This window comes from Oryzias latipes, chromosome 1 (assembly GCF_002234675.1).
Source record: "Oryzias latipes chromosome 1, ASM223467v1".
Classification (NCBI taxonomy): domain Eukaryota; kingdom Metazoa; phylum Chordata; class Actinopteri; order Beloniformes; family Adrianichthyidae; genus Oryzias; species Oryzias latipes.
The window spans coordinates 19,826,604-19,854,493 of NC_019859.2; the positions used below are offsets into that span (position 1 = coordinate 19,826,604).

At 38.8% G+C, this 27,890-nt stretch overlaps 1 protein-coding gene across 4 annotated transcripts in view; it reads left to right on the forward strand.

Annotated features, from left to right (window-relative positions):
* Positions 1-411: 411 nt before the first annotated feature.
* The window catches only part of tll1 (tolloid like 1), a 54,336-nt gene continuing 26,857 nt past the window's right edge, over positions 412-27,890 (forward strand). The window contains exons 1-9 of one of the 4 annotated variants that reach the window (XM_023957939.1): positions 412-798; positions 1,556-1,985; positions 20,130-20,249; positions 20,365-20,442; positions 22,022-22,186; positions 22,286-22,403; positions 23,859-24,037; positions 24,553-24,658; positions 25,485-25,609. In XM_023957939.1, the coding sequence (XP_023813707.1) occupies positions 1,805-1,985; positions 20,130-20,249; positions 20,365-20,442; positions 22,022-22,186; positions 22,286-22,403; positions 23,859-24,037; positions 24,553-24,658; positions 25,485-25,609 (1,072 nt within the window). In that variant the 5' untranslated portion in view covers positions 412-798; positions 1,556-1,804. Of the gene's footprint in view, positions 799-1,408; positions 1,986-20,129; positions 20,250-20,364; positions 20,443-22,021; positions 22,187-22,285; positions 22,404-23,858; positions 24,038-24,552; positions 24,659-25,484; positions 25,610-27,890 lie in introns of those variants that run through there. The other 3 variants (XM_023957942.1, XM_023957947.1, XM_023957935.1) reach the window with 3 other exon arrangements.

The window sequence follows — 27,890 nt, forward strand, 5'->3', positions numbered from 1 at the left end:
GATCATCCATAAAAAAATGTATTGATATTAGGGAATTAAAAGTCATCATAGCAAAATGTGGATTCTATGTTTCTTCTTAAAGCTACTCAGTAATGAAGTGAAAAATGTAAAAATAACTGAGGACATGTGCCTCATTTCTGTGTCTCCTGAATATGGAATTGCAACAACTTTTCCAATCTTTGAACCCTAAAACCATGTCCTATGATTACACGGCTTCAGTCAAATATTTGAGGTGAGAACATTACGCACTTGTTTATAATTCTTTATTACATTTTACGTACACAATTGGTCATTTAAGGAGCAAGGTTCATGGGTGTGTTGCCCTAAACTGAATGAACTCCCATCCCGTGTGTGAGTGGTCTCCAGGGGATTTGTGTCCGCGGCTGCGGGCGCGTGCAGTAGTAGTGGACAGCTTGCTGCTGGATTGATAGCGTGACGTCAGCGCGCCGTTACCTCTCCCCAAGGGCAGGATTAGTCCCGAGCCGTGGAGACTGCGCTCCGGTAATCTCCCGGTAATAAATGAGGGAGGAAGGGCTCATTCGGATCCGCCGGCAAGAAAACAAAAAGTCACCTAAAAGCGCGCCCTCCTCACCCACTCCCACGCTCAACGAGAACCTCAAGAAAGCCCCCCGTTTGGAGCATGATGGGTCGCGTCGTGATGTCGCAGCAAATACAGGCGTCCGGGGCAGGTAAACACAGCAGGTCACCTGCGGGGACGCACGGGGTGAGCTAGACTCAGGAGGATTTACCTTGGCAAGGTGTTCACAGTCTGATGGTCAACAACGGCTCCTGTGTCAGGTTGTTTTTCTGTTTGTTTGTTTGTTTGTTGTGCTGAGAGGCAAGAGAAATCTGTCAGTCTGTCTATCTATCTATCTACTTTAAGTGAAGATTTGAACCCGTTGACTGTAATGGAAGAGGGCCCTCTTTTGTCACGGCACTGTGATAGAATAGAGGGTTCTAACCCCCAAAGTCTTTTCATGGGTCAGGTGTCAAATACCTGACACTCACCTTTAAAGAGCTAAATGACAGGCACTGAGCAGATTTCTTGTCACCCTGTTACTTTTATTGCCACCGTTATTTGGTCATTTACGCATCGATACAAATAAAGGAGTGACCTGTGATGACCGCCGTGCGCTTCCTCTGGTCGCTGCATGCGCTGAGATCAAAGGGAGGTCGTTTTAAAAGTACAAAAAATCATACATAAACATATATAAAACAGCAAAAGTAATTACAGAGAACAAATTAAGTTAGTGTTTAAGAAATGTAGAGGTCAGGTATTTGTGTATTCTGGGTGACAAGAGAGAAGGAGAGACCACCGCTCCTGGACACTGTAGGAGAAAGAGAGGGGAGGAGAGAGCGTAAGCGGGGGGGGGGGGGGGGGGGGGGGGGGGGGGGGGGGGGGGGGGGCTCAGCAAGAGGCATCAGTTCTGTCTGAAAGTATGCGACACGGCTATTTCTTGCGCGCGCAGCAGGGCCACCGTCGTGCGTCTTTGTGCCCGCAGAGCTCCAAATCCTGATACCGACCGTCTCTCTTCTGGTTTCGTCCACTGCGCAGGACAGCGGAGCGCCTCTTCGCAGACTGAGTCGCACGGGGACCGACTCAGGTACCTGGGTGCCCTCACACCATGACGAGCCGGGCGGAGTGAACCACCGCAGTCCACAGAACAGACGGAGAAGGCGGTCAATCTTCAGGATGATCTGAGGAATTCCTGCCTCATTATTCCTCATTTTTGAAGAGAGGATAGATAATCCAGAAAAGGTTACAGCGTAGAGGCCACCTTTTTTGTGCAGTTTTAGCCCTCAGATGGACCGAGTGCCCTTGGCACTTGCAGCTAAGATGCACTGGATCACGCTGGTGCTGGCGGGCTTGACTTTCTTGGGGAAAGTGACAATTTCTCGCTGTTTTGACTACGAGGAGACTGACTTTGATTATTATGAAGAGGAAAGAGCAGAGTCCATTGACTACAAGGACCCCTGTAAAGCAGGTGAGTCTCAATTGAACTTTTATGTGTTAACTTTCAGAGGAATATTCATTTTCACGTGAGCCGCACTCATCCTCATCTCAGACGAGGCACGTGTATGAGAGATGGCAGTGCGCCACGTGTATATGTGTGCGCGTGCGTCGGTCCAGATGCCCTCTCCCCCTCCCACCCTTCCTCTCAGATAAGTGGGCATTCATAGTGATCCCGCAGATGGATGCCACGTGCGGCCCGGTGACTGTCCCGCTAAGCCGTGTTTCCCCCAATGAGACGCACATTTCACTGCACGCGCGCAGCGGCAGTGCATCACTCGTGAGTGGGGGAAAAAAAATTTGGCATGTAAGGGAAGAAAATAGAAATGCATGCACCGTTTAGCATTCAGGGACGCTGTTTGGAGGCGTTTGTGTGTTTGAGCATCATGAGAAACAGCTCATCAAACAACATAAAAGACATCAAAAAACATAAAAGACACACAGCAGGAGAACTACGTTTTATTTTCTTGTGTCCTCTTAAAATATATCTTAACGTGAAAGAAAATGAATGTTTCTTCTGCAGTCACGACTTACCACATTTACTTTGAACGAGTTACTAAATTCAGCTTTAAGTCAGTTCATGCATCAGGTGAGTGCTTTTTGTTGGCGTGAAATAATAAATCAAACTTTAAGTTGTCTGAATGTAAACTTTTGTGGATTTTTTTTATTTGTTGCCTTTGTGCATCTTTAGATTCCCGTTAAAAAGAAATCTCATCATCTTAATGTGTGGAGCAGATTTTTCCAAGAGCCTTTGAAGAAAATTTAGGAAATGGGCATTCTCCGTTTAAAGAAATAATAATAAAAAATTGGAGAATAACATAATCCCATTGTAGCTTCTCCCTTGTTGTTTATTCTGCATTTGTGTCAGCTTTGTCCAAGTGAAGAAGTTTACTGACAAAGAGCTCATCTGTGTCAGTAAGTTCACCAGCACTCAAATATGCAAAGACGTAACTTAAAGGAGACCAATGTTTTCAAATAGATCTATGGAAACACTGAGACACGTAGACACACTGATCATTTTTAAAATTAATTCTGTAGATCAATGAAATATCTTGATTATGGTCAAATTTAGTTCACAGTTCAAAGAGATTTAGTGTCCCTATAGGCTAGCTGATGATGATAGTAAGGAAATATTGCTGTTTAGGCAGAAACCACCACAGTGAGATGAGCTTAAGAGCACATTTATTTAAGTCATTAAACAAACCCTTCCTGTGTTTCCAAATTTTACAGACTTGCCTTTATGTTATCCTGCAGAAGACAAAAACAGATCAAACCTTTTCACTTTTAACTGTCCTGGTGGTTGACTCCAATCATCTCTGGAACTCGTTGAATGGGTTGCTGGAGCCTATTCTATTGACTGCTGGGCGGCCTGGGCAGTTTGCCAGTCTGTTGCAGGGTCACACAACCACACACACAAACATCCACACCTAAGTGCACTTTAGAATTGTCAATGAACCCCAAAAGCATGTATTTATACTGTGGGAGGAAGCTGGAGAAAACCTGCATGTGCATATAAACGCCACACTTGAAGGTCCCAGATGGGGTTTGAACCAGGGCCTACTTGCTTCACAGCAAGAGTGCTGACCACTACTCCACTGTGCAGCCCTCCACCCAAACAGTTACAATCAATTAAGTGAGGGAAAGATAAGAGCATACAAGTTAGAAAGGAGTTAGTGACAGTTTTGACTGTGGAGCTACACCCCCTGTGTCTCACTCTAAATTTTCTGATGCTGTTCCTGAGATTGTGAATCCATAAACTATACTGTGATGCTCAATCCTATCAAATCTGATGTTAACCTCCAGTCTATAACATAGACTGACAAAGCTGGTAGGGTCCAGAGTTGGGGTCCAAGTAAAACTGCAATGAATGTGTCGCCTGGAGAGCTGCTGAAGGAGGTCATCTCAAACTTACCAGTCTTTTCCAGACAACTTTTAATGTGCAACTTAAGCATCAAAAAATTGCAGCAGGACCTGAATTACCATCACTGTTCATCCAAACTACCGATGAAGAAGAGGAAGGTAACACACTTCTGTTCAAGACTTTAGCCTTTAAGTTTAAATCCACAGCAGAGGGCTGTTATTGGGAAGATCTGGCACATTATCATCAGCTTCATCCTCCATGGGCATCTGTAGTCTTCACCTCTATACTGCATATCTCAAAGCGAGGTTTATGTCAGAGATGCTTTTGATATAAGCATGTTAGATTTCCAGTAAAGGGTCATGTATGAGACTGTTCAGACCAGTCCAAGGAGGACTGTGTGTGTTCTGTTTAGCTGAAGAGACAGCTCCGTTTGTGGTTTGATTTTCCTGAGGTGATTCATCTCTTTGTCTTCCTGAAGCAGCATTAGTAGAGTGTGGGTTGGTTTTAGATTCCAGTTTTGGTCACATATGGAGCAAGAGAATGGTTGGATGTATGTCTGCAGTTTACACTTGGCTAATATGAGTAAATGATTCACCTCAGCTTCCAAAATTGAAGAAGATATTAATGCAGTTATGGTTAAAATCTGATTAATGTGTTTATCTGACTTGTGTGCACATGTGAACGTGTAGGTTTTCTCTATAATGACACGTACGGGATGTGAACTCTGCAGAAAGGGTTGACCGACACGCATTCCTTACATACCAAAAAGGCAAACCTGACACATTGAACAGTGTGTGCAAGTGTGTTTGTTTGGGTGAAAATTACGCAGATGTCTGCAAGAGTGGCTTTATGTGGATGCTCTGTGACACACAGACACACTTAGTGTTTGTTTGGATTTTAGGCTCAGCCGGTTAAGAAGAAGACTTTAGTCCACTTTGATTTACATGTTAAGGTAAGATTAGGATCATCATTAATGCACACCAAAGATAATTTAGAAGTCATGCCCAACTTTTTTTGCTAAGTTAATAATTAGACAAAGAATTAATACAGTAACTACTAAGAAACTATTACTTATTACTACTTGTGAAAAATTTTCATTTTCATTTCATTTATTTATTTGTTCCTTTCATGAAAATTGATGTCCAAATGTTTACCGGTACATGTTTGTCTCACATATTGTCATGATTAGAAGGGAGCAGAATTGAAGAATACAATTCTTATAGTTATCTGCTCCCTTTTAAACATTACATTTACATTTCTCACACCATCACCTGTGCTCAGATTTCACAATATACAGTTCAAATACACAGTAAATACATTCCATTCATTTAATACATACATTCCAAACATTCCATTCAATAGTCAAGTTTGTACAAACTAATTTTTTTAGTTTTATACATCCGTTTAAATTGAATAATATTTTGACAAAAATAAAACGCCATACTTTACTTTGTGTCTTTTGAACCTTGTCATGGCTGTTAGGAAGCATTCAGAACCAGACAGTGTTTATCAGAGGCATAATTATGTGCATCTCCTAAATGTTACAGTCATGGTTCGAGGCTACTTTATGAAAAAAGTCATATCACACACTCATCTTTTGGTCTATATTGAAAGCATTCCCAATTTTCTTTTAATTATAATTATGCTGTTTTTAACTAAAATTAAAAAAAAACCTGTGTCGTTTTCTAGGACAGTTTCTGCAGAGCGGCAGTAGTTCATCAGAAATTCACCTCATAGTTGTGGACGGGACTATTGGTGCGCCCCCATTTCCCATCATCCATCTGTTCTCTCTCTCCTGCTAGTCTACAGCCCATCACAACCCCATTATAATATTACTGGTGCAACAGAAATGGCGAGCTATACAGTTTTGAGCCAGATTCCAGCTCCAGGAGAGCAAAGACATACTTGGATCTATTTGTCTGCAAGTGGATACATCAGAATGGAGTGGAGCAGGGAGCTTGCTGTTCCACGTCACACCTAGCTTTTTCCAATGGGATCTGCTCCTTATTCAGCATGATTTGAAATACCCAGAAATGCAATTTTAAGCTGAAGTTTTTTATAAATGTCCTCCATCATGAGAAAAATGCCACAAGAACATGCCACAAGAACATGTTATTCCCCAAAACACCATTTCAATCCTAGTGGATCTTTAAGTAACTTTGCATATGAGCCTCTTTTCTGCTGCTTCCATGGTACTTGTAACCCTGTCTGCAGTCATTCTATGATATCAAAACCAAATCAAAAAACAACTTAGGGGCTCCCGATTGATATTGCTGATGGACAAAACACAGCAGATTTCATGGTGAACCTTCACGGCCATGCCCTGTGTTCTGCATGCACATCACAAATGTGACTCAGGTTTTCCAGCCGTGACACCATTCCTATGGAGAAATCTGCTCAATCTGTTTGAGTGAGCTGTGACTGCAGGGAGAAAAAAATCTTAACACATAGAGAATCTCAAATGTTTATGTGCTGCAAAGTGGGCAAAGTGCTTTCAATGTCTCCACATTTTTTTTTCTTGTGTGAAAAGGTTTTGGATTTATTGCATCAAATTGTTTTTTTTTTGGTTATTATTTATCTTCAGTTTGTTGTTGTTGTTGTTTCATTTTTCCACTAGTGGATGAAGTTATATGCAGCTTCTAAGACCTGGAAACACAACTCATTCCAGGCCTGACCCTGTGGCATCAGTCTGAGTAGTTGGTATTCCGCCTCCTGTTTTTGCTGGGAAAACACAAGGGGAATATTTGGCTGTCTGCTTATCTCCTCTGAGTCCCGCGCTGGCAGACAGGGGAACACACACTTCCAGGCCTTTGTGAAGTGATTTCCCCACGCGAATGTACAAATGCACCCATACTCACACACTTGATACACACTCATGCAAAGCTCCCTCCATTCACCCTCGCTTATCTCTTCCTGGTTGTCTGCATCCTGCCGCTCAGCTGGAGATGACACACATGCACGCACACAAACACACACGTTCGCACACGCACACGCTCCTATGCTCACTTAAGAGTCATTCATGCTTCCTTCCAAATCACTGTTCTCATAAAATCTCACATACATGAAATGCAAGGTAAACAAACTTGAGTGTCTGAACAGTGAGGGCCTCTTTTTTCAACAACAATCAATAAGATATTGTTTATATACATTTTTCCTTGAATACCATGAAAATCTTGGAGCATGTAGACTCTTGTGTAAGAAAGCGGTAGACAAGGGTTTAAAAATGTCTACGTCATGAATTTATCTCCTTTTTTGTGAGAGTTGAGCTAGATATGGTATGAAAAATAAATCTGGATTTCTTGCTATCCCTGCGATGTTTATTGCTGATTAGCTGACTCAGATGATTCCACACTCTGATTGACTGAACACTCCTAATCCAGTTAGGTGGCTCTCGGGAACCAAAGTAGGCCATCTATCCATATACTTTAATACATCCATACTTCAGTATCTCTTGAATTTGGAATGTGACATATGGAAAAGCTTTTTTGGGGGGAAATGCCATCTGTTTTGTAGACTGATAAGTTCTGTATTTACTGTTATATATAGGGTTTAAGTCATTGGTCATTGGGTTGTGATGTAAATTAGTTGGTTAGATTATCCATGTTTACATGAAGCCACCACGCTTGAAATGGTTGTAAGATCGGTACATTTTTTTATCAGCATTTAATGTTCATTTAATGTTCAAATCATATTAAGACATTTTTTGCATCTTGAAGATTTACACAGTTCACAAAAAAAAAGTGTGTGTGTGCCCCCCCCCCCCAAAAAAAAAAAAAAAGAAACAAAAAGAACAACTTCTATGGTGCAGTTGTAGTGGAGAGGTAGAGCGTCTGACCTCTGATCAGCTGGTTGCAGGTTTGGCTTCCGTCTTGCCTACCATGTGTTGCTGTGCCTTTTTGTACGACACTGAACCCTCATTTGTTCCCAACAGTTTGGTTAGCACCATGGATGGCAGCTCATCAGGGTGCGAATGTTTGTGTGTTGGTGAATGGGATTGTGACTTTACACCGCTTTAGGCCTTAATCAAGGTAAAGTGATCCATAAATACTGTATATGCCATTTACCATTTCTAGTTCAACCTTTTTATCTGTTTCTTGAACAAATGTTCTTAAGGTCTTAATGATCAGAAAAAGTTGTCTTCATCAAAGTAATCCATTGGACTGGCAATAAAATGTTTTTGGTAATGCAGCTATATATTATGCACACTGTTGAGTTAAGTCTGAACATTAGTAAAGCAATTCAAGCTACATTACAGGTCCAATGTTGTTTAACGTCATGGCCAACATTATTTTTTTCTGTAGTTTCAGATTATCCTTAAAGTATTAGCAGTTTTTAATTCTCTTTCTATACATTTCAACAAAGCTCACGGACAGCGGGCAAACAGTCAAAGCTCAGAGGTTTGCTTTGCTCCAAGGCTTAACGGGTGCTGAAACTGTAGAAGCGAAAACAATGCAACTTAGAATTTCTTAATGGGGGATTTGCGCTGTTTACGCAGACAGACAGTTTTGCCAGATTGGGCAGCTTTCCCCTCAAATCGAGTGGATTTTTGCTCCAATTGGGCTGTTCTTTGCCCAATCTGGCAACCCTATTGGTAAATTCAAGCTCTTTACTGTACGTATTAAAGAAAAACTGCAACGAAAGTATCCAAAGAATCGATTTTATTATGCTAGTATAAATACTTCACCACCTTGATAATAGGCCTGCACAATAACTCGCAAATTTATCGTTATTGTGATAGGAAGCTGTTCAATATGAATATCACAAAAATTGCAATAAATGGTTACCTTAAATGTGCTAAAACAATCTTATGGCAGCTTGAAGTATTTAACAAATCAAATAAATCCCTTTATGCATTTGACCAATCGGATGAACGCTTTCAGGTTGTTGACCAATGGGATGGAGCTCTCTTATTTTAGATGTAGAGGGTTGACTCTTACTTAAATTAAACAGTTGAAGTGAAATGGAAATGATGTTTTTGATTGTTTCGCTTTTTCTTTATGTATTGCGAGTTTTATCGACATCACAATATTGTTGACTAATATCGTATTTCGTGAGTTTTCGTGCAGCCCTACTTGCTATCGATACGATACTACCGAGACTCAGATTGATCCGCCCACCCCTACTGTGTGAAGTTCTACCACACACTACTTAAGGTTTTTTAATGATGAAATTCTTAAATCATCAATTTGCATCTTCTCCAAACTTCAGTCATCCAATCAAGTAAAGACCAACCAAGTTTTTAATGAGTTTATTCCACAAATTTTGCTTTGCTGCTCATTCAAAGTCTAATGAGGAATAGTTACATTCCTTCTAAATTCGGCAACATCAGTAATGATAACAAACAAGCTTTATTACTGTTTAGAAAATTTTCTCAAGAAGTATTGTTACAACAAAGAAATCTTTCAAAAAGATTCTGTAATTTATAATGTATACTAATAAAACAAATTATAAAGCACATTTCAAAACACCCAAGGACTCTATTCACAAGAAATATAAAACATTAGAAATCAACAGTAAAACATTTACAAAAAGAGGACTGATGTAATAGTTACAGGTTTATAGAAAAACGTGTTCTAAGGAGGTGAAATTTGACTAAAAAAGTGAAATTGAATCAGTGTCTGATTAGTTCCAGAAAGCTCTGCTCCGCAAATGTTTAAATTGAGCGACTTCTCTTTCATTTCCTCAGTGCGTTGTCTGAATTAAAGTTTAGAATTAATATTGCAGATGTTTTATATTCTGTATAGTGCTGTTGCTCTTTGGTTTGGTAAATATACAGTGAAAGACAGTACAGTATATCTCCTCATCTTGACTTCCTCAACCAAGCAGGCTTGAATGCACATGTGTCCACTGTGTCTATTTATTTAAAGTTTGACGGGTAAATTTAAGCCTGTGGTTGTGCCAGGTAATAGATCCACAGCATGCACACACAGGTTGTACAGTTTTCATCAGAAAAGTGTTTTGTTTTTTTCAAATGAAAGGTTGTTGATAGTTGCGGTAAACATGTCTGATCCAATTTTCCTTCAGGTTTACCAGTGTATCCTCAAAGGCTCATGTCAGGAATTGAGTTTGGAAATCAATGTATTTCTTTTTATCTGGGAAAATACTGGATTGAACTACAATCAAGGGGAAAATGGAAACACTTTACTCTTTAAATGTTTGTTTAATTCGGAGACAGCTCAACTGCTGTACAGCCCTTCCAGTATTTCTTCGTTCTCTTTAAAGTGAAGTGTGTGTGTTTGTGACTGTGTTGTGTGTGTGGTAAGAAAGCAACTGGTCTCACTCATACTATATTAAAGAGGAGTGCTTTTGCCACTGAGCTTCTGAAGTCTTCCTCAGGACTCCCCTCAGCACAAGTGAAGGCTTTGTGCTGAGAGTCCTGGGTTTGTTCTGGAGCTGCAGAGGCTATGAGTCAGATCTACTCCACCTGTCACATATTGCTTAATTATTAAACACGATGGTGCTTTTGTCACCTTCTGATGGTATTTTTAGCAGCGACAAATGATTCACCTCAACCAGTTTAAAGACTCATGCTGAGGAAAATTGTGTTTTGGGTGTTTTTAGCATTTTCTTGATGGATATTTCTACAAAGATTATGATAAAATTAAGCTTAGAATTGCATTCTGGGTTTTTAAATCATTGTCAATCAGGAGCATACAAAAAGTGGCATTTGAAAAATATCGTATATAAGTAGAAAAAAACAATGGGTGGGTCACAAGCTCCCTAAGTTGGTCCATTTGGAATCATCCACTTGTAGGCGACCAGATTCATGTATGTTCCCCCTTTTTTTGTGAGGGGCTGTAAGCTAGTGGGAGAGAATGTTAACAGTGATAACAGTGAGACTCACAACTCAGATGTAACTTTCAAATGAACTGCTACACAGGATTTTTTGATTTTGGCTAAACACGACATAATCGTTAAAAGACCACCGAGAATGCTTTTATAACAGATCAAAAGAGGATTGGAGCGGGTCTTTGAAGAAACACAGCTCCAAACCACCCATAAATGTCAAGTGTACTCCTTAATTTCCTCTTGACCTCCAGCTTTTTTCTTTTTTCCTTTTCTTTGATTGTGTTTGCAAGGATTCAACCCAAAAGGCTCAGTGTGTTTATGAGGTGTGAGTGTTCATTCTCAGGGAGGTATTCATTTCCACATAATTAAACGCCACCAGACTCAAATCCCCAGCAGTCTGTTTCACTCTCAACCTAATAAACTTCGTTATTGTAATTCCCTCTTTAATTCTTCTTTTTCTCACACTCCCCTCAGTTATTGTGAAATGCTGGAATGTCCCAGCCTGTCCCAAATGGATCGTGGTTCCCCTTCTTGTTAATGCAGCTCCTCTGTTCAGATCGCTTTGAGACTGCAGGTTTTTACCATGTTGGAAAAACTTGACTCACCCTGTGATACTATAGTTTTTGTCATAATATAAATCCTCAATGTGAGGAGGATGCAAAGAATGTTCTATCATTTTATCAGCGCTAACTGCTGTTTGTCTGGATGAAAGAACATTTTACTGAGTTTAACCCTTCACTTCCTGATAAATACATTAGATAATCTGTATTTATTTTTCGTTTTGAATAGGTTTTTATGTACATGCAAGAAAAGGTCTTTTACATGGGTACATCTGTGTTGAAAAACATTACTATAAATCAAGACATTTTTATGTATATTGTTATGGTGCCTCATTTTAACTGTGCATTGTTGCTTTTAGTCGCCTCTGTACAATGTTGCATTGTTAAAATAAAAAGCCCAGTGTCCTGGAAAACAGGTGAACAATGGCTTCAGGTTGATTTACTGAAGAAGCCTCTAATGAGCAGGTCCAATCCCCCAGAGTGCCTTGTAGCAGCTGCTATAATGGGACACAACCTTTTCTAAAAATAGCAAGGAAAATGGTCAAAGTCACAAATTAGCTCCACTGTGCTTTCTGGCCCAGAAAACCAGAAGCACAGGTTATTCTATGTTTAAGCTTGATATTTATAGGAATGAAAGAACACATGATGACGTACCTGTGGAGGTATGGAAGTGCCTAGGAGAGACAGCAGTGGAATTTCTAACAAGGTTGTTCAATAGGATTTTAGAGAGTGAGAAGATGCCTGAGGAATGGAGGAGAAGCGTTCTGGTCCCGATCTTTAAGAACAAGGGTGACACGCAGAACTGCAGCAACTATAGAGGAATAAAGTTGATGAGCCACACAATGAAGCTGTGGGAAAGAGTAGTGGAAGCCAGGCTTAGGAAGAAGGTGGAGATTTGTGAGCAGCAGTATGGTTTCATGCCCCATAAGAGCACCACTGATGCCATTTTTGCTTTGAGAATGTTGATGGAAAAGTACAGAGAAGGTCAGAAGGAGCTGCATTGTGTGTTCGTAGATTTAGAGAAGGCATATGACAGGGTGCCGAGGGAGGAGCTGTGGTACTGTATGAGGTCGTCTGGAGTGGCAGAGAAGTATGTCAGAGTAGTTCAGGACATGTATGAGAGAAGTATGACGGTGGTGAGATGTGCTGTAGGTCAGACAGAGGAGTTCAAGGTGGAGATGGGACTACACCAAGGATCAGCTTTGAGTCCTTTTTTGTTTGCTATGCTGATGGACAGGCTGACAGACGAGGTAAGACAGGAATCTCCCTGGACAATGATGTTTGCGGATGACATCGTAATTTGCAGTGAGAGTAGAGAGCAGGTGGAGGAACAGCTAGAGAGGTGGAGGTTTGCTCTGGAAAGAAGAGGCATGAAGGTCAGTCGTAGTAAGACAGAATACATGTGTCTGAACGAGAGGGATCAAGGTAGAAGCGTTAGGTTACAGGGGACTGAGGTGAAGAAGGTGCAGGAGTTTAAGTACTTGGGGTCAACAGTTCAGTGTGATGGGGAGTGTGGAAAAGAGGTGAAGAGGCGAGTGCAGGCAGGTTGGAGCGGTTGGAGGAAAGTGTCAGGAGTGTTGTGTGACAGAAGAGTGCCAGCAAGACTCAAAGGAAAGGTGTACAAGACAGTGGTGAGACCAGCTCTGCTCTATGGGTTAGAGACGGTAGCAGTGAGACAGAGACAAGAGGCTGAGATGGAGGTAGCGGAGATGAAGATGTTGAGGTTCTCCTTAGGAGTGACCAGGTTAGACAGGATAAGGAACGAGTACATCAGAGGGACGGCTCATGTTGCCTGTGTTAGCGACAAAGTCAGAGAAGCCAGACTGAGATGGTTTGGACATGTTCAGAGGAGGGATAGTGGATATATTGGTAGAAGGATGTTGGAGATGGAGCTGCCTGGCAGGAGGGCAAGAGGACGGCCAAAGAGGAGATACATGGATGTCTTAACAGAGGACATGAAGTTGGCTAACGTTAGGGTAGAAGATGTTCATGATAGAGTGAGGTGGAAAAGGATGATTCGCTGTGGCGACCCCTGATGGGAAAAGCCGAAAGAGAAAGAAGATTTATAGGAATGAAAGAACACATGTTTTTGCATGGCCTTAAACTTTTAAGAGCTCACTCTTGTGCAGCAAATGTTGAGTTTCTGCATAGTACGGCAGGACACTTAGCAAAAAGAAGTACACTTAATTTTTTTTTCATTAAGTAGACTATAGTTTAAACAAAAGTATAACAAGAATAACACAGACCATGTACACGCTGTGTTGGATGTTGGAAGTATACTAACTGAGTAAGCTTCCTAAACTGGAACATTTTAACTTCCCACTATATAGATAATTGAAAAACATACTGCCTCACTTTTAGTGTAGACTAAGTATACTTGTAGTATACTTAAATAGACTATCTCTTGCTAAGGGAAGTAAAAAATTTGAATTCTTAGGGTATTTTTTTCTCATGATGAGAGACTTGATCATCTCTGGCGGCCATCATAAGTTAGACTTTTAGGTATGGACTCTGTGCTAATTTAGAGTCTTAGTTTTGATTGAAAGTACTATAGTGATGTTATTTCTTAAGAAAAATTTGTTGGAGAATCATCGTTCATCTTCAGTGAGAATCACTCTTAGTCCTGCAACAAGCTGGCAACCTGTCAAGGGTGTACCCCGCCTTCACCCAACAATAGCCAGGTTAGGCTGTAGCAGCCCCATGATATAGGGATATACCAGTACTGTAGCGGGTTAAGAAAATTGATGGATGGATAGTTGCTTCGGTCAATATCAGGGTCACAACTTTATACTTCATCGAGATCTTAAGGAAATTTTTGCAAATAAAAAATAGTTTAATGGCTTAGTTAGAAATAATCACTGAAATTTGACTTTCCGCTCTTTTTTCAAGCAATAAATACAGCTCTATTTGACTTTACTTAATGATCAATATATTTAATTAAGCATATTATCATTTTTATAATGAGTTTGATAAATCTGTGTGTTTTTTTATTGTATTGACTACAATTAATGATTGACTCAAAAATAAATGAAATCACAGTCAAAGGCACAGAAAGTGCACTAAAATCAATCTAGAATCTTATAAAGTAGGACTTTAAGTGTGTATCCTATCCACTGTTTTCATGAATTGCACTGTTTTCCTATAACCATTCTTTAATTATTTTTGCCAAGTAATTGCTAGCTGCACACTTAAGAAGGGCTGAGCCATCAAATGTTGAATTTATAAGAATTTATAGAGGTTTATTTTGAATTCAGAAGTCATGAAAGCCTGAGGTTCATGTGTGTTTTATATATTTCTGTGTGATGTGGTTTTGTTTCTGGGTCATTTCAGATCCGCCTGCAGCCTTGCCATCTGTTTTTCTTTTTTTTTTTATACTGTGTTCATGCATGAAGAAACGGTGCTTACACTAATCAGACATACACAAGTTGCAAGGTTTGGACCCGACATTGTGTCAGCAGAGATGAGTGAAACCAAGTCGTTGCCAGTGTCTGGGATCCTAAGAAATTGTTAATGAATCTTGGCTTGAGGGTATACTTTTGTAATTATCACGGTTTAAGCAGAGTTAACCATGCTCCCCAAAGAAAACATAGACATTAGATCATCCCGTCTGCTTCTGCGGGCTGGGAGTGTATGCTGCTTTGGTCTTGGGCTAAGTCCACTTTAGACTACTGATGATACAAACACCAGCATCACGTCACATTCCAGTACTTTACAAAATCAAGTAGCTCATTGTTATTCCATTCCTAAGTGCTCACAAAGAACACACACTTTGGAAATCTGTGCTTGAGTGCTGCTCAAGTGCAGTTTACACCAGATTGGACCGTGGGGACTGTGGCCACTACCAGCTTTTAACTAAACCCATTCAAATGCACAATGTCCCTCAGTCAGATTTAACAGTAAAAATATATGGTCAATTAAAAGCAGCAATCTTTATTTGACTTTAACGACCTTCACTGTATACAGTTTTTCATCAAACCAAATTATGCTTAAAAAGTAACCACAATTTGACAATCACTCAAAAGATATTTTTTGTGTGTATTATTAACCCTTTTTAACCCTTTTACATTGGCGCTTTAGCTCCAGTGTTCACATTCGTTTTACTACCGTAACTCTTCAACCATGTACACAATTAAGATTATTTCCAGTGGCACCTGAAGTGAAGAAAAGTGCAAAGCCAATGTGAAAAGTCTATTTTTCCTCCGTCAGATTCAGCGGATTCATATTGATTACATGAACGGTTAAAGAGTTGCGGTACGCCAAAGACTATGGCGTTGCTGGCGACATCTCCGTTGTTAAAGGGTTAGGTAATACCAACAGTTTCTGTTGGTACACTTAGATGACATTGATTATTTGACTGATCTGCAATCCTTCTCCCAGTATTCTGTGAGCTACCGGTACTCTTTTCATGGTAGTAATGGCAGGAACAATCACTGAGCTCAATGAAAAAAGCATTAAAAGAAGGAAATTCAACTTGAAACAAATAATATAAAGATTAACATAAGGAATTTGCCTGTTACCCTCCCCACATCTACTAGAGATCTGTCCACCTGTGTCTCAGTGATTTCAACCTTCCTTATATCCTTGCATGTTATTTCAGTGTTCGCTACGAGCATTGCTATAGAAAAAATGTGCATGAACACTTTTTGTCTTAAAATTTTGTGAGGGCCACCTGCGCGCCTTGTACAGCTTTGCCCATTTTCGCTCGTGCCCGCTCAAGGCAGTTGTGACTAAGGCCCAAGGTCATTTAGGTAGACTGGACTTCAGGTGGGCTTTCAAACTAGCTCAAACAAATTGGATCATCTGAGTAAAGCAAACTGGTTCTAATCGTGGTTTCACTGTGTTTAGAGAGGCAGTTCTAGAGTCTTAATGTTTGTGTTGGAAGACATTTTGTGTGTATTTTTTTAAGACCACAGCCCAGTTAAACTATTCTAATATCAAATCAAAATGAGTAATATTCTCGCTTGTACAAAACTGCTTTTACAGCTGAGATGTGCATTGCCTGAAATGGTAATTGCAAGTTGAGTCCTCATTTGTATGACGTGCATTCTTGTAACACACTGCCCATAAATTTCACTGATGCTTTGATGGCTGTTGTGATCCTTTTTGTCCAGACTTGTTTTACAAGCTGTGAATTAAACCAAACCACAGTCTTTGGTCAGAGTAAAACGTGCTCCTTTTACAGACTTAGTTTATCTGACAGGGTTAATGAATAAATTTCTTGGGTGGAGCATCAACCTTATGGCTTTTGCAGTTTAAAAGCTTGCTGTGAAGTGCAACCAGTGCCAAAACTTTTTGAGGTGGTTTGTCTTGTCGCGTCTCTTTTTAAACTGACCAACAATCAGCTCTAACCGCTCCTTCCAAAGGGTTAGCTTTAACAAAGCCGCATTCACAAAAATCCTTAATAAGACCTAATCCACCTTTGATGTTGCAATAAACTAACAATGTGAGACCTTGATAGAACTAGAGTAGTTCATATACTCTCTTCTGTTCATGCATATGAAAACAAATAATGGCCAACCAAGAGTGCAGCTTCATACTTTTTTAATGAGGAGCTTAGGAAGGTGTGTACATGTGTGCATTCTCTCTGTGTTTTTGTTATGTGCACCCAACTGAGAACAGCATATAATCCAGCACTACACAGATCTTTACTGCTTTTGACTGTAAAATTCATCAAATATAGAGGAGAAAAAGAATAAAATGATTGATAGGTCGGTAGGTATCATATAACATATTTTGTACATTTTGTGAATTTTTTTGGAAATTCCTTTTTTCATGCATGTCTGCACTGAACAGTGATCGGCTCTCATTTCACTGGATTCGTGTGTGATGCAGATTGTACATATGTATAGTGACAATAAAGGCATTCTATTCTATTCTATTCTATTCTATTCTATTCTATTCTATTCTATTCTATTCTATTCTATTCTATTCTATTCTATTCTATTCCATTCTATATACATAAATAACATGCCCGTAATATAAACAGAATCAATGTGGGTCCAGCATTCTCTAAAGAGACTAATTAGTAAATGTAAGAAAATACAGTATGGGGGAATTTATATCTTTTTATTACAATCGGCATGTTTCTGCATACTGGAGAGTGTATATGTGTGTTTGCTGCAGTGCCCTGCTAAAGGACAAACATAGGGCCTGGTCAGCATGATGTAGGTCTCATGGGACATCCTGGGGTTTCTAGATCAATACATTTCCTCTACCCCCACCCCCCCACCCCCTTGCTGTCCTTACCCTTCCTCACCCCCCACCCCACCCTGGCTTGACTTTGAGCTATTTATGGTATCTCTGTAAATTAACAAGACCCCAATCAATAGGCCAAACTTACTATCCTTGTTCTTCCCTTCCTCGCCTTGCTTTGCATATCTGCTTGTGTCAGCTCCTTTTTCCTGGAAAGATACAAGTCTTTGTAGTTTATCTTGTTTTCATGAAATATCCCGAGTCCTAATCTCTCCAGAGGCATTTAAAGTTTCCAAGGTACAAAAAGGGAGATGACAGAAGATTAATGATAATGCACTGTAAGCCTAAACCAATAGCACAACTAAACAATACCCTTCTCATATCACTTTTCTACTCCTTATGTGTAAATGTGCACGTTGAAGGAGAAACATGCTTTAACAGCCAACAGCTGGAACAAGCCTCTCTAGACCACTTATAAGGTATAAGTGTGTTATATTAACACATTTTTACGACAAAGTCACACCCACTTATTCCACTGTCAAGTAAGCCTTGGTAATATAAAGAATACCAGCCCAGTTTCTGGACTTTAATACATTGGGAAATCCCCTCAAAGAGAAAAAATGCAATAACATTTTCTATACCCTAAAGAATTTTGTTATATGAGCTTAGTTTTGTTTACCTGGTGCCTAATTTTTGGATAACCTAAATATGCTTGCTGCTGAGGGTAGAGGGGAACTAATCGCCTCTGAAGAATGGATACAGACTCATTTTACAAAAAGTTTTTTTTTATTATGTCGATTTTCAAGTTTTTGTAATACTTCAAAAAAGGTATTCTGACAGATACTGGACTCACTAGTTTGGCAAATATAGACCACAATGCATTGTGTTTGAAGAATTTTGGAAAAATTGTTGTGTTTAAACAAACTTTTGTAGTAAACCATCAACGTTGTTATTATAGGAACACAGTTGATTCATAAATAGTCTTCGTAAAATGTCTGATACTTACTACGTTTTTGCTTCAGGGAAGCTGCCAAATTTTCCGTTTGAAAAAGAAGTAATAAAATAAAAAGTGAGCATCATTTCCGAATTGCTTTTAAGATTCAAGTATCCTATAATAGCAGAGCTATTAACATTTTTATCTAATTTTCAGTTTTGTTCCATCTTTTTAGATTCAGAGAGTCTTGATTTTTTCATGTTGAATAATAATTATAATAAAAAAAAGAGTTTAATGTGCCATTAATTATTTTGTTACCCCAGATGATCGGGTCTTGTTTTCAAATTTTTACAATGAAACCAAAATAAAAGCATCAATTTCCACTCTTGGTTTTTATCTGATAGTATTTTTCGTTTGCTCCAGTGTTCAACAATAGAATGGAGTTGAACACAATGGCCTCCTGACCCCCACTTCCTTTAGTAGCAACCCTGTTTAACTAAGTGGCCGGCCGCTCCAAGGCCATTGTGAACGTATCAGTGACTTAAATCCCTGTGGATGCTCATACCTTTGCATCTAATCATCCATCGATGGTTATCATTATTTCTTCATTGTTAGTGGCTGATTTGTTGCGTTGTAGGTGCAGTGATGAGTATACAGAGAAGAATGTGCTTCGTCTAACAATAGACAGGCACATTAAAGATTGTGAGAAAGTGTGAGAACTACAATATGACAAAAATGCAGATGGTTAAGAGGGAAGGATCATCAAGAAACTTAGCAGGAAAAATGTGTTTTATACTGCTATATTGCATTTGCTTGAAGGAAGCCGTGGTTCTTGAAATGCGGTGTTAACAGCCTGTTCCTTCTTTTGACTGACGACTTAAAGATAACCAGTGCCAACTAAGGATAAGCCTGCATTTCAACAAGCTGCAGTAAGTTAAAAAAAAAGTCTGTTGGGGAAATACTTTAAGTACTTGAAATAAAAACAAAATTATTCTAAATGTTGGCCAAATCCTGTTTAAAATAAGCCTGAAAATAAGGAAGACATCAACCTTTAGTTTTTTGGATACCCCAGGTTATCATCTGTTGAAAGCAATTGAACTTTTCACTGCTCATCTGCTTTTACCTGTTTTCCCCTCTGTCTGCTCACCACTTAGCTTGAAATTAATTTTGTGTTTCCTAGAAAACCTTATAAAGTTTTTATTTTTTAAATATTTTAAAATGTCATCATGAGAAAATTCATTCATGCTCGAAGGTGTCAGCTTCAACCCAAGTCATGAAGGTTCAGACCTGTCATCACCAGAAGGAGCAGCTCCGGGGAGGTTCCAGAAGTGTTGATGAAAACAGTAACAGCTTGTATCTACTGTTGGGATGTTTTCATCACACTTTGTTGGAATGACAAGTGACAGATGCTTTTACAATGATACGCTGACCAGCTTTTGAATTGTCTTTTTTCAAAGAGTCCATTCTAGAGGGTTTGATTGGGGTCATCAGATGCATTAGTTTACCTGCAGCCCAACCATATATGTTCTATACTCACTTGTTCCTATTCTTTGGGTCACTGTGTTGCTGGAGTTTACCCAGCAACTGGACAGTTGACAAATCTACTGCATGGCCGTGGTACAGACAGACAATACCTTGGACCAAGATTGGGCAAAGTCTTGGAAAACCAGTGCATACACATTTCAAACTTGTATAAAAAAAAACCTTTCCTCTGTAAGTTCTCTTGGTTAAAATCTGATTATTACTTTTGTGTAACTTATTCTTTTCTTTCTTTACTTTTAGCTGTATTTTGGGGAGACATCGCTTTAGATGAGGAGGACCTGCGCATGTTCCAGATTGACAGAACAATAGACCTAACACAACACACACATACACATTCACATCGGCAGGGGCACACATCTGGTAGGTGAAGGCAACACAAATTTTATCATCATCACCCTCTCTTTTGCTCTTCGTTATTAATTTGCAGCAAAGAAGTGATAGGGATGCAAAAATGTATTTTGTGCTCTTGTGTCAGGTGGTGTGGGAGAACATGAATCGGTGAAAAAAGGATCCTTATACCTACTTCTGGAGAGAATACGAAGATATGGCTTTGGTACGTAATTTGTTGCTACTGGAATGTCTTGATTATTCATTTAATCTGTTTGTTTGTTGTGCTTTTAACCCCTTGATATTTACATCATTGCTGCATCAAACCACTTCGGCTTCATAATAACCAAAATGTAGCATTTACATGAAAGCAAAAACATAAGAGAAATTGTTTTTTCATAGCTGGAAATAAATTCAAGCGGCAAGGGGTTATAGGAAACTACCATTGACCTTGTTGATTAGGGCCAAGAATACTATTTTCCCCCATTTTTTAAACACATTTGTTTGCTTCTTCATCAAGCAACAATATATTATACTTTCTTTGAAGCAAATATTTATTTCTGTAAATATAGTAAAATGTGTTATATTATAAAAACATATATAAGGGTAACTTTTTATGCTGTTCTATTACTTTAATTGCATTCTGATTCACTTTGTCACTTTGGAACAAACTTTTTTATCATGTACAACTAAAGGGAAAAATCTAAGTATTTATGCATAAAAATAAGAATTTACATAAAAAAACAGTATAAATTTTCTTTATACAGTTACAAAATTATCTCTTTAAGCCTTGTCAGAAAGAAGTTAATGTTTTTTGAAGTACTTTGAAGCTACGTTTACACTGCTATCGCGCGTTCAAGCAACCACTTCCAATGAAAAATCTATGTAAATGTGCATTTCAGGCTGCCATATTTAAAACTTTCACGTTCAAGTGTAGCTACGCTAGTGTCTACTACCGTTTTAGGTGTCTATGTACAAAACACGCGGCCATTGAATGCGTCTTGAAAGTTAAACCAGGTTCAACTTTGACCGGTAAAGGACTTGGATTTGGGAGTGACATATGGATGACGTCACTTTTATTTAATGGAAATGCCAACTGTTTTTAATTGATCATGAAGGAAAAATTAATCATTTCCGTTTTTGCCCGGCCAGAGTTAAACTACACCAAGGCTTTCCATATATTGGAACAGAGCTATGAAAGAAAAAGCCTTAAGCAAGATTCATGAGATTTGCAGTACTTCGACATTTCTCACCAAGCTTCATCCACCCGTAGGTGGCAGACATGAGCTGGTAAACAGTGGCAAAACAAAAAGAAGAAGAAGCCTCTCCCTGCTCGTCCAGTGTAATCATGGGACATGCTTGCGTTTAAGAATAGGCATTTAGCGTGTCGCATGACTGTTCTGCCATTATGCAATCTGACAATGCAATTTTCCCATACTGTGGCTGCTAAACAATTCTAAATCAACATTTCACCTTTGCATTTCAAAACTGGCAATAGCAGGCATTTTGCTAATGCGAATGTTTTGGTAGTCTCCAGATTGGCACCAGAATAGCTTAAACTTTTGTAGGGAAGTGGAATTGAATTACTCCTAGTCCACCCACACATGTCCATCTTGCTCCTGATCGTTAAAAACGTTCATTTTCATGTTCTGATGCAATGTTCTTCCTCATCCCTTTAAAATGAAAAATGTTTACAGATTACTAATATTACAAACTACTACTAATACTACTAATATATTTCCATTCAAGCAAATAAAATAAGTAGATTTATTAGCCTTTTTTTTGCCACAACTTCCTCATTGCAGATCATTTACCTAAGAACAACAGCAAGGACTCCACCAGCATAAAGACTCAAACTGTGAATAATGGTAAAGTTGGGAAGAGCCGTATTCCTCGAGCAGCCACATCCCGAGCTGAAAGGATATGGCCCGGGGGAGTCATTCCGTACGTCATCGGAGGAAACTTCACTGGTAAGCAGCCCCTCTAGGCTGTTGCCTATTACCAGTCAGCAGTAAAGTGCACATCAAGCGTGATTGTGTAAAAGCAGGATGTAAATGTGTGTGTTTCAGGTAGTCAGAGGGCCATGTTCAAGCAGGCCATGCGTCACTGGGAGAAGCAAACATGCGTAACCTTCATTGAGAAGACAGACGAAGAAAGCTACATAGTCTTCACCTATAGACCCTGTGGGTGAGTTTGGAAGATGTCTTTGTATATCTTGGATTGTGTGTGTGATTGTGTACCTCGAATTCGCAAGTGACCTTGTCACAGTGAGAGACGAAGCGGTCACTCAACAATGGCTCTGCTTTCCTTCCTGTCCTGCTGCTGTTTCCCCATCCCACCAATCACACCACTCCGCTGAAGTGTTTGTATGTTCCTGCAGTTCTTTGGTTCATACACGGCAGAAGTGCATTGTTCTGTCGAGTGGCAGCACGGTGGGGTCAGAGTGTGTTTGTACAGTGGTGACACTTAACTTGGTGATGGTTGTAAGTTCTGAAGCTTCAGTTTGGTTTACCCCCCCAAGACAATATTGAGAAGAGGGTTGAAAAATGCAGCAGTCAGCTTAACACAGCATTTAAAAGCAATCTTGCATTTAATTTGTCTAGAAAGAACTCCAGTACTGAAAATTGTCAAACAGATATCAATTTGACACATTTAAAGACCAACTTTGATTTTAAAAAAATTTCTTCTTTAGTTTGAAAAGAGCCTTTTTGTTATGAAAAAAATTCTCTGGACGGGCTGCAAGCCCCCTGCTCGGCTCTTTTCTGATGCATCCAATTGCAGACAAATAGATCAATGTATGTCTTTGTTTTCATCTTCTGAGCTGGGATCTGGCTCAAAACTGTAACAGTGGCTCCACTAGTGCTCTCCATTTTTTGTTGCACCGCTAATGTTAGGTTGGGGTTGTAAGAGGCTGTAAGATAGTGGGAGAGAGTGTAAACAAAGAGCTCTCAGCCACAAGAAGGGGGGGGGGTTGCCCTGTGCCAGTGGTCCCACCCACAACTCAGAGGCAGATTTCTGATAAACTACTGCCGCTCTGCACAAACGATGTCTTAGAAAACACCTCTTTTTAAAATTTTGGCTAAAAATGCCATAATCATAATTAAATGACAACTGAGAACGTTACAATGGATCAAAAGATGATGAGAAGTTACACATGTAAAGTTCAGTCCAGCTGAATAAAATATCCTTTTTTACTTAATTTTTAAATTTAATAGTAAATTGAAATTTTTGATTTCTATCATAGTTTTTACGCTTTTAAATTGTATTTACGGTATGCTTTTAAAAAATCAAACTAAAGAAGTTACAAATTCAGAGTTTTTTCATTTTAATCCTCCTCTGCCTCCTGATCCTGAGCCTGCATTCAGCTCACTGGATAATTTTAATCTGATTTCTTAGGCTGGCACCCATGACTCTACTGAGCAGAAAAGGGAATGTGGGTGTGTGTTGAGTGCAACATGTGAATTTCTACATCTTATTCAAATCCATCATAGGAATAGGAACCTTAAAAACACTTATGTGTCTTCATAATATTAACATAATTATTTTTATTTTATTAACCTAATTATTTTTATTTTATTGCCAAATCTGTTGTAAACATTCCTTATCTTTCTCTTTGAACCTTTTCCTAATGATCCTCATTAGGTGTTGTTCCTATGTGGGTCGTCGTGGCAATGGCCCCCAGGCAATCTCCATAGGCAAGAACTGTGACAAATTCGGCATTGTGGTCCACGAACTTGGTCACGTCATAGGCTTCTGGCACGAGCACACGCGGCCTGACCGTGACGATCATGTGACCATCATCCGGGACAACATCCAGCCAGGTGAGCCTCCTTACCCAAAAGGCACCTGTGTCTGCGTTAGAGGCTGTTTCTCATCCACAGTCGAGTGACAGCATTCATAGACTGTGTCCATTACAAATGTGTCCATTGTGTCCATTACAAATGTGTCCATTGTGTCCATTACAAATTCACACTCATGTCTGAGTGTGGAAGTGCCTTTTGATGGCTGTGAAGTCACTTAGATGGTTTTCGCAGTAATCTGTCACTTCACCTTAAATGTACTTCTCTGAGCAACAGTGCAACTTGACAGGTGTGACATTAAATTTCAGAGCAGTGTGTCGGAGCTGACCACAGGTTTTATTTAGAAGCCTGTTAGCACTCCCAACAGCTCTGCTTGTTTTCAGCAATGCTCCTAAAATACTTGTTTTTTTCTTTTGTTTTGTTCTGAGTCTCTAAAGAAGATATTTATGTGCAAAAATCTTTTTTTTATTTTTTTATTTTTAAATAAAAATGTTGCTGTTTTATGTGTGTCTGTGTGCATGACATGCAATATTTAGGGCAGGAATACAATTTCCTGAAGATGGAGCCAGGGGAGGTGAATTCCCTCGGAGAACCATATGATTTTGATAGCATCATGCACTACGCCAGGAACACCTTCTCACGGTAACCACTGGCTACATCTTTCTCTTTCAAACATACACAACTTTATACAAACAAAAATATATAGGCATCTATTTTTATCAATGGCATATTCTGCAATTTTCTGTGGTTTCTGACGTGAGGTTTTCTTACTTATTGCTTGCAGGTTAAAGTAGAAACGACACACCTCCAACTTTTATTGAAATTTTTTCCCCAAAGCTCTTATAGTCCATATGTACCGTGGCATGTTTAAGACCAAGTGGATTCAATTTGGTTTATCACTTTGAAGCATTGCTTTATTCCTACAGAGGAACATAAAAGTGTGGTAAAACAGAATAAGTTAGAAAGATGTCTACACTGGATATACAAAATAATAAGCGACAGGAGTTGTCTGGCTTTAAAGATTGTTGCTTTGGGTTTGATATACAAAATGTAACCACGGGTAAAAATGCTGCAGCTGAGGACCATTTCACACAAGAAACTGCTAAACTTGGAGGTTATACTTTGGTTTTTATGTTATTATTACAAAGACATCTTGATAAAAGAGCAAAAAGGTAGATTGGAGATTAATGACTTCCTTGAATTAAAACGGATGCCATCCTCTCATCAGAGCGCGGTGTGAATGGAGCTTAAGAATGCTACCACCCATTGCATTTTCCAAACCTTTGACGTCTGATTATTTATTATGTCTTTTAAATACCATTTGTAGTTTTTTACTTGTTGCACAAGTTGATTTATTTCTCTTAAATTAGAGGTACACATGAAGACCATATAAAGTTGTATTCTGTGGTTGTAATGTTAGATTTGAGAGTTTTAAATATTTTATCTTATGCTTGTCTTTGTCCTAAAGTGGAATGTTCCTCGACACCATCCTTCCATCAAGAGACGAAAACGGGGTCCGGCCCGCAATCGGCCAAAGGACCAGACTCAGCAAAGGAGACATTGCACAGGCAAGGAAGCTGTATAGATGTCCAGGTATTGATATATTTACTATGATGCCACCGTGTTTGTGTTTGGATGTTGTTTTAGCTTGATTTCTGCTTATTTGCTCAGATGTTGTCATTTAAAAGCTGATCTGTTCTGTTGCACTCGAAGGGTTGCAAATTGAGTTATTATTTAGTTTCTTTCTATCCTGCACATGCGGTTCCACACGTGGAACCAAACACATTTACACAGCCATTCCTTGCTGTAGTTCTTGTTCACACCCGTGTTGTTCTTCTGGTCCCTTGCGAGCTATTCTGACGTGATCTGGGTTGACTCTCACTGAGCTGTGCAATAATGCCATAAAGGTTTACGATCACACATGGTCCAATTGATTACTGGCCCACACACATAGACTGTGTTATAGTCCAAACACAAGACAGACTGTATGTAAGTCCTATCTCCATGTTAGTTTGTGTTTGAGTGTATTTCCTGTTTTTGTCCATTGTGGTGAATTACACATCTGAATGGATTCATTTCACAAGTTTACCATTCAGTTTGATTTCCTATTCAGCAAAATTTGATATAAACTCATTAGTTATTTTTATTAAAATTATTGATATTGTTTCGGGTATGAAAAACAGTTTCAACATATTCAAACAAAGCAATGGTTTTACATTGAAATAAATATGTTATTACACTTATTACTAAGTAAAGCTATTTTTCAATTAAAAATAGAAGAGAAAAAGTTAATGAACTTAACCCTATAAAACCATTGCATCATATTTGCTACATGCATTTTTGAGACCCCTATGTCTTTAGCATGATCAAAAATTTCCTCAAAAAACTCATTGTATATAACATGTTTTCTGCCCTGTAGTTCCTTTACCTTCCACTAAGGGCATTAAAGGGGTTTTCCTGAACATTTCAAAATGACTTTTTACATGAAATCTTATAAAAGCTTTTGGTGGGAAAGATTTTGCTAATTTTTTTATACTTTATGGTGAGAATAACTATAAATAATAAATAAAAATCTATTGTCAGTAATTTTTTTTAAAATGACTACTTGCTGTATTAAAATAATGCAAAATGTGTTGATAATTAATTCTTTAATAATACAGTTACACCATGTTAAACCTATGTGGTTCAAATTTTAAACAAAGGGTAAATAAGTCACTTTTTTCCTAAACATTTATATAAATATTTTTGAATTTTAAATTAACATTGGTGTCAGCAAGAACTTACCAAATTACCCAAGGCAGCATAAATAATATTTTGATATAAAAAAAGATATTGCAACCTTTTTGATTCCAAATGAATTAAATTTCTGTCAAGTCTTTTATGTAGTTAATTCATCAACATTTTCTTAGTAAAGTTCAGTTTAATTGAATTAACAGACTTTTTAACCTAGCCATATATTTTAAGAAGAATAACACATTACAGAGTTGACACATCTGATTTAAATAAAAGGCTGATCAACTGAATCACTTACATAGTCAAAATCCCTTTAAACCAAGCAGAGAAATAAGTAACACATGCAGAGCAAGGATCCCTAAGACGTCTTCTCCTCATACCAAAGTCAAACTGAAACTCGTCTTATTACAAACACTGCATTCCTACTTTCAGGAGTCTTCTGGAGGATACATGTATTTGTCCCACAGGATATCGAGATCCCAGATGGTCATAAATGTCTTTATGATAGTGTGTTAAATCAAACGTAGGGCCCTCTGTATGATAGCTAAAGCTTGACAGGATGTTTTTCACAGCAAAAAAGGATGTTAAGTCCTTTACAAAGATTTAAGATATGTGAGGTTACAAAGGAAAGAAATTATAAGTTACTTTACGGAAAGTTAGATTGATAAACGGCTAAATCCAATACTTTTTCTCTGAATTTAGCTCATATTTACATTTTTATGTTTTTCTTTTCTGTAATGTTTATTTACATCATTTAGAAATAAACCTTCTAGTCGATTTTAAAAGAAAATCTTTGAAAAACAAGATTTTTTTTCTTTTTGCAACTCTTCAAAATGTAATTGAAATGCAGAAAGGCTTTGATAGCGTGCCCCAGCTGGAAATGGATACAACCTAAGCCATTTAAGGTAATATTTAAACGTTACCATATTCTCTGACAGATGAACTGAGCCCAAGGGCATTGTGGGGGGATACAAGGCATGCATGATAGGATAGGAGGGGCACATTTGGCTAACCTCCTTTGAGAGAATAAGCCTCCGTTAAATCCAGAGAATGAGAACATAACCGTCTGACACTTTTCCGCATATGCATCTTTGATGATGATTTACAGTCGGGGAATTCTCAATCTGGTTAAATGGGGATG